The following is a 12,171-nucleotide window of genomic DNA, read 5'->3' on the forward strand; positions in this document are numbered from 1 at the left end:
GAATGGTGCACACTTTTATCCAGGGAAATAAAATTATATTTATTCTATTTGGTGAACAAATTAAGAAATGGCTACTGGGATACCCTGGGATATAGGGTACTTTTATAAAAATATTTTCGACTATAAAGCAGTATCAAATTATTGGCACCCTTTTGAAGTTATTTCAAGCTGTCCAGAATAAGGATTGGCTTATTTAAGATCCTGGTGCTTCCTGAACACGGGGGAGAATAGGATGATGCTCTTCTCTATTACTACATTTATTTTTACGCCACAAGACTGAAGGTTAGAAGTCACTTTAAAAGGAAATATAGCATAAGGATTTTACACCTTTGCAAGCACTAGGAGTGCTGTAATTCAACTCTAATCTGTCAGTATTTTTTTTCCAAATCAAAAATCAGTAAATTGAATTTATTGGGTAATATGTGAACTTCTGAAGAAAGTTCTTGGCTATAATGTCTGCAGTAAGTAGTGTAATTTCAATAAAAGCCATAAACATCTGTTTAAAATCTGGTCTGATTTTAACTGCAAGAAAACTCTTACTATTTATCCTAAAAGGAAGAGGAGTTTTTCCACTGTAATTGTGTGTATTTGATCTGAATCTTAAACAAGAAAACACAGAGGTTTTTCTATAATTTGTTATCAAATACAATCTGAGATGTAAAGTTAAAGGGACTGCAAAGACAATGTCAAGTCAAAACTGTGTTAGTCACTTGGTGTTTCACAGATCATGGCTCTAGAGCTGTTCCCAGGCTGGTTTTGTAATAAGGGTATGCCTGCTGCTATCCCTTAAAAAAAAAAATTGTCCTTTTTTCCCTGTGTAGGAGTAAAATGCTACCCCTGAATGGAATCCCTAAAAACATGCAAAATCAAGGCCAAAAGAAATGTCTTTAATCCTCTACATATGGAAATATGTTGAAAAAATAGCACGAGTATTAACGAAAGAATTTAACTTCTCTATTGCATAAGTGCTTTCAAGTAATATTTCTCATATTTTGAAGGAAATTTAATTAATAATCTGGCACAAGAATAATTAGCAACCTGTGTTAAATTGCAGCAACATAAAAAGTTAAAATACTTGCTGCTACCTTTTACACAAGAGATGTGTAAATACAGGTGTTTAGCTTTCCTACCTCAGCTGCAGACAAGTCTTTTACTGCAACTGAAATGTTAGGTACCTGGCTAAAACTCAAGACACAGCTGATTTACTGAACGCTCCTTGTTTCTCCACAAGTGAAGTGCCTCTTCTATAGAAATATCAATATATTTGCTTTTTAAATGGTTTTGTTAAGGCTTCTGTGAAGAACCCTAAGATTTGCTAGTACCCCTGTCTAGAGGACTCTGCAAGGCACCCAGCCTGCGTGGCTGGAATGTGCGGGCACTGCGTGCCAAGGGGCAGGTGAAGGGGGAGGCATCCAGCCCCACATGGGGTGTTTCTAGAGCTGAGCAGATTTGGTATGAGGGGAGAGGAAGTGGAAATGAGCCTAGCATCAGCTGTATCAGCACTTGTTTCTAAGGCAGTGCATAAAATGGTAACACCGTCCCATATTCGTCAATGTACACTGCGGTGGTGACCACCAAAAACTGACAAAAGTTGTGTCAGGCAGAGAAAGCCAGCAATGTGTTGAAGTAGCCCAAGTGAACCAAGTTCAGGAAACCTTTCTGGTTTGTTTTTGGTTTTTTTCCTGGCAAACTGCTGGTGATTCCCATAGAGCTGGTGAAGGAAAAATACATTTAACAGCAGTCCTTCAGAAGCTGTTGAATGTGCTAGAACCGCTCAGGGCAGTTAACAGCATCTCTGGATGAGTAAACCAGTTTCCCACAGGCTTAGCAGGTTGCTTCCTAACATGGAAGGAGCAGTGCTTCAGGTCTGCCTGTGCTATCAGTCAATCCTACCTTGCTGCCCCTTCCATGAAAGCTTGGATCATACCCAAATACTCAGTGGTTTGGGTAACGTTGCCTGTATATGAGTAAATCTTTTGTCCCATTTCATTGCACTTTTGAGAACTTCTAGTCCTGAAAACACCAATGAAACCCCCAACTTTACACAAGTAAACTACTATTTTAAACCAAGTTATGAGGTTTAATCACAGAAACCCTGATCATATTTAGACATTTTCCTGAGAAACTTACACTGCATCTTCAAGGTTCTGTTAATTTTTAAGAATAATGAGCTATATCTTATTTGTAACCATGTCCTCTAAATTAACAGAATTCTGTAGCAGCATGTTCTTGGAAGTATTATGGATGAAGAGACAGCAGAAAAGCAGGAATGAGATAAATTCTTACCAAAAAAAGAACTGGCTTACATATCAGGGTGTAGCAGCTTCCCTTTTTTAGCAAGGAAATGCTCCTTGTCCATTGCCACTAGAGAAATATCTGCCCTTAAGCAGTGTGTGTAAATGCACTGTCTCGGATGTAACATTCTTTCAGAATTTCAGCAGCTTTGAGTGCATTTCCACTTTACTAAGTAAATACGACCCTTAATGGAACCACGCATAGCTCAAGCTTTGCAAAGATTACATTTCTATCTGCTGTTTTGTCATGATCAAAATTAAAATCCACATGTGAGTTGTTGCTTGGATTTTTATTATGCTAACAGTAACTGTTTTATTGTGCTGGTTGGTTAATGGTTTTCTAAAACAAAAGGGGGAAAGGGATGCATGTACTTCTCAATTCAGACGTGTGTAGAAGCCAGACGTTCAACATTATTAATGGAAGTTGTGAAATATAAAAAGTTAGGAAACATAAATATTACAAAGTATCCATAATAGAGGGGGAGCTTGCTAGTTTTACTGTTGAAGGAATGAAATGCACAAGTGATCCAGTGACAACTGTTTTGTAATACCCATGTATCCTTTTTAAAGGACCAAAAGACTGATTGTGGATGTGATACGAACACAGCCAGGGGATACACTCTTAGAAATACTAGAAACACCAGCCTCTGCACAACAGGTAAGTGCTACATTGTGCCTGAATAGGGAAGAAAGTACATATTTTATTTTAAAGCCTTAGCAGATCTCTGGCAGCTTTCTCCACTGCTTTATAACAATGAAATTATTGTTGCTGTTTTCAGACTGCTCAGATCTAGAGCCTTCAAAGTGTGAGACTTGCAAATTTTCTTTTACTGTATAATCAGTAACAGCTTCAGAGGAAAAGAAAAATTAAGCCTTGCTGTCAGACAGCAAAAGTAGAACAAAATTTTTCTCTCTACATTTTTTGTAAACAGGGTCTTTTCTCTCCTATGTTATAATACAATCAAATAGCCTGAAGTGAATCCTTCTGCTAGATTTTTCTTTTCTCATGAACTTCAGTATCTTAACTCAAGTTCCCCGACACCTAGTTTATTTGCTTAAGCAATAAAAGCAAACATCTGCCTGGGGAACTACTGCTATCCTTGGTATGGGAATCGAGTGGGAAGAGCTCCCAGTTGAAGACTTGCCTGTAGATACCGACACACAAAGCTACATCTCAGTAATGTGCACTTTTCAGCTTACCTCAGTGTGTGCGTATGTAGGGGACACCTGTGTGAGATCTGGACAGTTTTCCCACAACTAAGTGAAGTCATTGAGTCATCTGGCTGATTTTAGGCATGCTTTGATTAACTGAAATACGTGTCTAGGTGTTGTGATTAGTTACTTAAGATATGTCAAAAGTCAGAGTAAATGGAGCACTTTCAGACCATGTGGTATGAGGATATATATAAAGCCTGCACCTTGATTCTTTATAATGTCCTTTCAGAATTCAATGTACTTGAACACTTAACTGTTATCATGAGCTGGAAAATAACAGTTCTGGATTTTTTTTTTTTTTACGCAGGAATCTGAGCACTTGAAACTTGTAGAAAAACGTGCCATTTTAGATTCCAAAACTCCAGAGAAAATGAAGCACAGACAGTCTATTTTTGAAGATGGGCAGCTACCAATAGAACAAAAGAAAAGGAAAATTCAGAGGAATCTCCGGACACTGGAACAAGCAGGACTAGTGTCTTCAGCAACTAAGTACCAAGAAATTATAAATGAGATCGCTAAGGTAAATGGAACATGCTTCCCTGTATAATGATGGTATTTAGATATCTAGCCTAAATTCATTCCAGCTGGAGATGTACAACATACATTTTCCAGAGAATGCTGCACCAAATCCACATAAGAAACAAATCATTTTTCTTTGCTGACAAAATAAGTGAAAGACAGTACTTTCATGCATAACTACCTGAACTGAGTAACATACAACTGTAGACTTTGTCATCCAGACTTGATATTGATGCTGTTTTAACTTCTCCAGTACAATGTGTTTCAATACAGCTTTTTGTATTTTAAAAGGAACCAGAATTACTCATCAGTGTTTCAATTAATAATTAATGTAGTCTTGGTAAGGTTTAAAAACACTTTAAAAAACCCTAAAACATTCTCTGATTGGTATTAATACTAATTTGCAGCGGCTGGGCAGGACACAAGGGGAATAGTGGGACAAAGAGGTGCCCATCCTGGGGCTGATAAAGCACTGGGCCTGTTGTGTACAAACTGGCAAATCTTGTTCCAAATCCACACCCAATATTGGCTGTAAGAATCTTAATGTATTGGATTATCTTCAATTACTTATAAGTAATATTTCATTATCTTCAATTACTGATGAGTAAATTACTCACAGCTCACAAGTGATTTACATGTTACAAATATGCATTTTTAAGTTGCAAATGTATTTGAATATATAAATTAGTAAATTACTCATGTGAGCTAAGTCTCATAAAATAATTAAGTATGTCATGTTGCACCTACTTTGAAGTGTCATTTTAAAGCCCAGCTTGGTTCAGGTGTCTGCATCTGCTTCTACTTGAGACAAAACCATTCTACATAGGTATTCAGTACCCCATTCTTTTTTATTTCTTATCTATAAGCCCAGATGCTTTGTTTTGAGCTGTTAAGGCAATCTGAAGACTGGGATGAACCTTAGGACTGGAAGTTGCTTTTATTTTACTTTCAACTACTTCAAGTCAACTATGACCTTCAACCCAAGCTCTACTTTAGCAGTAAACAGTTCTTACCTAGTAGAAGCCCAAGTTCTCATTTCTTAGGTCTCTCACAGAAACCAGCTGCAAGAAAGCTTTCATTTATAGCATGAGGATGACATCCTCCTTATGACTTCTGTGTCTGTCATGCCCTGGAGACCATAGCAGAGTTCAAGATACCACCACTTGTATACACGAGTAGCAATGTGATTGTTGTCTTCTGTACAGTCATGTAAACTGCAGTACTTACTACTGGTACCACGCTCATGAGAACTAACATGATAGTTCGTGTTTTCTCCTGGTAATTAAGTCAGGCTGTGTAATTATAGATTTGAATGCTAATAAGCTGAGACTTTTTAAAATATCAAATTAATGAACCAACTACATTAATAAATTCATTTAGGATATCCGGAATCAAAGAAGATACAGACATCATCGAAAAGCTGAATTGGTGAAACTCCAGCAGACTTTGAATGCACTTAACTCCAAGACAGCATTTTATGAAGAACAAATTAATTATTACAACACCTATATAAAAACTTGTTTAGACAACTTAACAAGAAAGTGAGTTGTGTCTTCTTCTCTTTTAATATGTCAGTGTGTTTTATCAGGAGGGAGAGTAGGTGTTAATCTGTAGTTGAGAGTTTTGATTCCAACAGGTTGACAATCCACGGATTGAAAAATCCATATGAATTGTCACTGTGACCTGCTCCAAAACCTGGAAAGTAAAGTCTGGCATTTATTTAAAGCTGGCTTACAGAAAGAGACCTGAGATATGTATGTTTTCCATATATTTAATTGGTGCTACTTTACAGATCCATTAGCATGCTTTGAAGTCATGCAGCTTTGGGAAGTAATTATTTATTTTCTTCTTTCATTAAAAGGATTGGGTTTTGTCTTTAGAATGGAAAAGGGAGAAATAAATGCCTACAGAATTTTACTTTTCAGGTATGATGCAGTTACTCAAGAGCAAGCGCCCCGGCCAATGCCACTGAAGTGTCAAAATGAAAACATTTACTGATATGAATAGGAGCTTTCCCAGTGCACACCTCATTGATCCAAAAACGAACTCTAATGGCCAATCTTATTTAACACCTATGTCACTGTATGCTTACAAATGGCTGTTTTAACTTGATGATTGTGTACTCTTCTGGATCAGGGTTGCATTTCACAATACAGTTTAAACAAATGCTAAAAAACCTTGATTCAAAATCATTGCCAAAATGTTTAGACTATTCACTGTGTGCTAAAAATCCCTCTAATTCTTATATTTGTTTTGAATGTTAATTCTCTTCATTAATAGGAGTTCAAGAAGGTAAAGAGTGAAGGAAAATTAAATATGTCCAGAACTTTAAGTATAAAAGACTTGCTAGATAAATCAAAAGCCACTTTTCTTGTTCTCTTCCCAGAAATTCACGGAGGTCAATTAAGCTAGATGGAAAAGAGGAGGTGAAGGGAAGCAAAAAACTGAAGCAGGCCTCATTAAAGTACACAGCTGCAAGACTGCATGAAAAAGGTGTCATCCTAGAAATTGAAGATCTTCAAATCAGCCAGTAAGTGCAGTATAAAACAGCTCAGAGCATTTTCTAGTCAACAGCTTCTGAAGGGGACTGGCTTTTGTTAAAAGAAATCTTCCCAATTTCCTGTGCCACACCTAAAATTAACTCAGACCTTTACATTCAGAGGAATGATAAAGCCTAATTGTCATAATTGATTTTTTCCCTTGTACTTTGCTATATGATTACCTTGGGGAAATATTTGAATAAGCTAATGCCAAAATAGGCTTAGATGGAACCAGTACAAATCCAGCAGCACACTCACTGCTAAAGACCGACTTGTTAAGCAATTGCAGCAGTTGTTTTTTTCATTTACTGACCAATCACTTTCATATAACTGAGTAAATACCTGGGTTTCTGCACTTCCTTACTATGGCAAGATGAATGCATGTGGTGGTTTAACATCCCTTTTGTATCTATCCATTTTGTGGTCACTCTAGTGAAAATCTTCTATCCTCTGCACCCTTCCATCCATCTTCTGCAAGGAAAAAAGCTTTCTAGGTTGCAATTTTTTTCCAAGTGGGTTCATCAGGAACTGGAAAGAGCAAAGACTGTGTACACACCTGCAAGAAGGCACTCGGGTGTGGCAGAACAAAAGTCTGACTGCCCTGTTCCTATGCTGTGGATGCTTGGTCATCTTTGTTCTCTCTCCCCACAGCCCATTTTTTTCCCCAATAAAAAAGACCCGAGAGCTCTGTATTCCATACTATATGTCCACCAGAAAGTCTCCAAGAAGACATTGCAGTAGGGATGGAGTTCATTTGACACCATTTACACTGCTTACAGTGAAAGTTCTTTTGAGTTCTGGAGGCTTTTTCCCCAAAGCTGTCTCTGGACTATATAAAACTGCACAGCATACATAATCAATTACTCTTCTTTTTTTTCAAGGTTTAAGAACGTGATGTTTGATATCACACCTGGAGAAGAAGTGGGTGACTTTGAAATCAAAGCAAAATTTTTGGGGGTTGAGATGGAAAAAGTGCAGCTCCATTTCCAGGTAGAGTTTGAGATTTGTTACTTTGCTATACAGCCACAGTTGCATTTCCTCTAAATATAAACTATTTCAGATTTTTTTAAAATATGTATTCATGAACTATTCAACCGGCACAGAGCTGCAGATCATGTGGGGAATAACTATACAACTTCTGTAGGATGCTGGCCACAGAGTTGGGTCAATATTTATGTTAGGGCAACTGCATGAAACCAAATGCTATGTTAGTTCAAGGGCAAGCAGCAAATACAAAGAGAAAATGAAAATACATTAAAAAACAGTATTTCTTCAGGTTTGCTGTTACTGACAGTCTACAATTTGGGATCTAGAGGGCATGTAATGTTTTCCACACCTATCCAATAGTTGCTTCTAATTGTTTAAATTATGAAGGACACAGAGTTTGAAATGGTTATCACATAATCAAAATGACTCCATCTTGTTGCTGTAAGGTATGGATTCAAACAGAGACTAATGATTTTATTTCTGATTACAGGATTTGCTTCAGATGCAGTATGAAGGAGTGGCTGTAATGAAAATGTTCGACAAAGCTAAAGTGAACGTGAATTTGCTCATATTCTTGTTGAATAAGAAATTCTACGGAAAATGAGTGTCTTTGGATATCATGGACTGCATCCATCAGTGGGAAGTCTATTCAGTATTTTTTTGCTTTAAAACATTTGTTTGAAGTTTGTCATTGGATGCTTTTTAACTTTAAAAAAAATCCCTAAAACACCAAATGTTCAGAGGAATGTACACAGTGCCTTTTCAGCATTGATGATGAAGCAGAAAAGCAGGAAATAGATTAATTTAAACAGTTCCAGATTTCATTGGTGTTGGTACTTTCAAATCAAAACATTGTTTAGGACACTCAGCTATTGTGGTTGTATGGATTTTAAGGTAGGCAGAAATTGAATTTAGTTGAATATATAAACCTCTTCCTATTAAAACATTTTTAAATGACCTCAGATATATAATATAGTTCTTATTAGACTATAAGTATTTACCAAAAGAAATCCTGATTTGTTTCTAAGGGATAGTTTGGGCAAATATTTAGTTACATACTTAAGCCTATTTTCTGGCAGTTGTCAACTGTAAAGCAAACTTCTTGTGCAATTCAAAAATTTTTATAGGTAATTATAAAGTGACAATAATGTCTTACTGTACAAAAATATATTTTGTGATTCATTCTTACTAAATGCACTACTGCCTCATGTAAAATGACATTTTCTACTTTCACAGCCTTCGGAGTGGCATTGGGGAAATCTGAATAGCGAACAGTTGTTCAGTTTGCAGTATTTGAATACGTAAATTGTGCCTGTCTGTCTTTTTTGTAAGAAAATAAATGCAATAAAATCAGTATTTAGAATTTTTTTAAATATTCTTTGGAGATTGTTCTATGTAAAATAAACATTACCTAATTAAACTGGCTTAGCTCCTAAATTTCGTTTGAAAGCGTTATTAAAGCAGCAATCCAGACAGTAGCAAACGAACTTCTTTCAGTGCTTTTATAAAATTGAATCTGATTAAGCTTAATTGTCCTCATAGTACACTTTGGAAAGGCTGCTCAGCAGTGAAAACTTCAGAGTCTTTATGCCACTGAACATGATTATTTTGCTGATGAACTACCAGTTATATCTACAGAGTAAAACTCTGTACAGTAGGTAAAGTGGTACATAAACCAAGAGAAAATATTTCCTACTCTCACCTTCCTCATGACAAACACTATAAAAGATGGACAGTGAGGCATTCTGGAACGCATTGTAAAAGCATAGTCTGTGTGATAGCACTCACCTTTTCCAGCCATCTCTTGGGCTTCCTGCTCTTCTAGTGCACATCAAAGAGTAATTTCCACTTAATTTCTTTAAACTCCTTTAGAAGATTTTTTCTTAATTAACTAGTTCAGTTTATGGCCTCGTCACTGAACAAACAATGAATCCTGACAAACAGACTGTCCACAATGATTCCTGCCTAAATATGAGATTGATGGTAGTATCAAGTACCATGCAAATGAGAAAAATTATCCTGTGCCCATCCACTGCTGTCCTATGCTGCTGACAGCTACTAAATACAACATAAAAGAAAGGCTCTTTGGAGGCTGCTGTGAGCTCTAATTTAGAGTCTTCAAAGTTAGACAGGGCTTGATGAAACCAGTTTCATTCATGAAACAGTCTTGTGGAAAGACTTGCATTGCTGGTGCACAACCTGAGGAAAAAGCCAGTATAGCTGAATAAAGTCTATGCATCAGATGTCACCACAGGAGAAAATGCATCTTTCCTTGAAAGACTTGCCTATCTCTCAACTTTGTTTACCTTAACTGGTGGTAGTGTAAAAGAAACTATAATAGCCAATAGTCTTTAGTCTGTTGGCCCCTGCAGATTGCATTTTTCTACTGCATGTCTTTAGAGTTGCCTAAGAATGTTTGGCAGCTAACTTAGTTTATTTTGGAACTTATCCATTCTGACGGTGCTCTGAAGCTCCAAAAACTATCCAGAAAATTGCAGAATGTCTGTCATCTTTGCCCAAGCAGACAGAAACACCATTACAAGCAATAGCTCTGTTTCACTCTGTGCTTATCTGCAAACCTTCTTCTTTAGCTGTCTTTTTTAAAAGAATACAGGAGCAACACAACAAACTTCACTCTAACAGCAAATCCAATGAGTGACAGCCATATCTGATTTCAAAAAGTTCATAACTAGACAGACAACCGTCTTCCTGGAGGACCGATTTTGCCTCTGAGATACGCTTCTAACCTCATACTCTTTGAGCAGTAACTATGCACCTTAGACATGCACCAGGGTAATCTGTATTAAACAGCAGAAAGATGGGTCCTTTCCCAAACAGTACTGATGTAGCAATCTTACTAGACAGTTGTAGACTTTTTTGGTAGACTTAGTGTGTTTAACATGAATGAAGTTTTGTCCTGTAAGGTGTTTCTGCCAAAAAACAAAGCTCTGAAAATGGTGCAAGAAGTAGAATTAAAAAGTAGTAACTGGTAGAAGCTTTAGAAGTCATGAACTCTTCACCTCCACTACAATCGGTTTACCCAGAGAGAAAGTAGCAAGCTGACTGGCATAACTACAGGATGTAAAAATTAACTTAAATTTGGTTCCCATATGCAGACAGAAAATTTAACAAACATGGGGGGGGGGAAAAAAAATGGTTTTGGCAGTAGTCTCATTTACAAAGATGAAAGGACATAGTCCTGTAACTGTTCCTTATATCTGCAACTAAGGTACTCCCTGCACATACAATCTCAGTTTCCCTTCATATCTTTCACAAACTCTGCAGACTGTTTTATCCCTCAAGCACTGGCCCACTGCTTAAGGCTTCTTTAAACTTAAGAAATACAAATACCGACAATGTATGCTTTTCTGAAGTCTGCTGTAACATTCACAAATACACATTTATTTTAAGAAAGACTGATATTTAGTTCATTTCTATTTTGAATTTAGAAATTTTTAAGTGTTACCTTTCGGTACGTTTATAGACTTGAAAAAAGGAATGCCCAAGAATAGCTTCACTTTTTCTTGCCAAAGAGATGAAAAGAAATTATCTCCAATCAAGGTATTTTATAAATAGATGAAGATGAATAGTTCATAATTAAGTATAAGCTGTTTTGTGGGGGGTTCCTTAGTGAGTTTGGGATGACACAGCTGTAGAAAGGCTGGGCAGCTGTAAAACTTCTATTACTTGCCCTTGCTCTACACAAATTGGAGTCAGCCTTAACAGTGCTGTAATGTAGCATGCAGTAGGATTGTGGGAGGAAGATCGTGGAGCTTACTGGGAACCAGCACTTGCAATAAGGACTATTTATTTTCCATGTTTTTTACTCTCAGTTAAGAGCAAAGGTCAGTGCTTCTGCAGTAATATAGGCACTGCATACATATGAACAAGTTCTAAATGGACCTTCCCTCCCCCCGTTTTTTTTGTTTGTATTGCTGTAAACAGAAGGATATACAGTTGAGGATGGGACAGCATACCCTAGCAAACTAAAGAGTATCCATTTGTAAAGCTTTTGACTGTGTTATAGCCCTAAGAAATACAAAGCGCTCAAACCACCAGTGGAATAAGCATTTATAAAGAAAAGAGCCTAAATAATAGCTGCAAAGTTACCAAAATACTTTCCTCTATAGCTGTCATACAGGTTTCAGTTCAACCAGCACTTGATTCACGAGCAGCTCCGAAGGACAGAAGAAGCTCTCCTGTCCAAGCCACATGCCAGTGAAGGTCAGGACCGGCACCGCTTCCTCAAGGGTCTTGAGCAAGAAGACTCCAGCACTGCAAAGCTGGGAAATGAACTGCTTTTAGGCTGTCCTGTATTTGTACAGCATTCAGCTTACTGAACCCATGCAATACAAGCAAGCTTTATGTTGTCTCCTTTACACAAAACAGATCTATGTATTAAGGAGCTTTTCTGAATGAGTGTGATCTTTCAATTATGAGTAACACAGACATTTCAACTGCCCTTGTAGCTGTGCTCCTGCAGGGCACTGGCAATTTGGATTGGCACAGACAAAATGTGGCAAACTTAGTTTAGAGTAATTCCTCGAGGATAATCCTTTGTTCTGCACCTCCTGCCTCCTCACCCTGCCCGAGCCCACGACCCCTTCCCGTTTCTC

General features: G+C 37.3%; 1 protein-coding gene across 2 annotated transcripts in view; it reads left to right on the forward strand.

The window, feature by feature from the left end:
- Positions 1-8,876, forward strand: part of IQGAP2 (IQ motif containing GTPase activating protein 2) — a 62,775-nt gene extending 53,899 nt beyond the window's left edge. The window contains exons 29-34 of one of the 2 annotated variants that reach the window (XM_009708450.1): positions 2,865-2,952; positions 3,817-4,029; positions 5,409-5,569; positions 6,427-6,558; positions 7,450-7,558; positions 8,046-8,876. In XM_009708450.1, coding sequence (XP_009706752.1) covers positions 2,865-2,952; positions 3,817-4,029; positions 5,409-5,569; positions 6,427-6,558; positions 7,450-7,558; positions 8,046-8,159 — 817 coding nt within the window. In that variant the 3' untranslated portion in view covers positions 8,160-8,876. Of the gene's footprint in view, positions 1-2,864; positions 2,953-3,816; positions 4,030-5,408; positions 5,570-6,414; positions 6,559-7,449; positions 7,559-8,045 lie in introns of both variants that reach the window. The other variant, XM_009708449.1, reaches the window with a different exon arrangement.
- The last annotated feature ends 3,295 nt before the right edge of the window (positions 8,877-12,171 follow it).

Source organism: Cariama cristata, unplaced genomic scaffold (assembly GCF_000690535.1).
Source record: "Cariama cristata isolate BGI_N322 unplaced genomic scaffold, ASM69053v1 scaffold19579, whole genome shotgun sequence".
Lineage (NCBI taxonomy): Eukaryota > Metazoa > Chordata > Aves > Cariamiformes > Cariamidae > Cariama > Cariama cristata.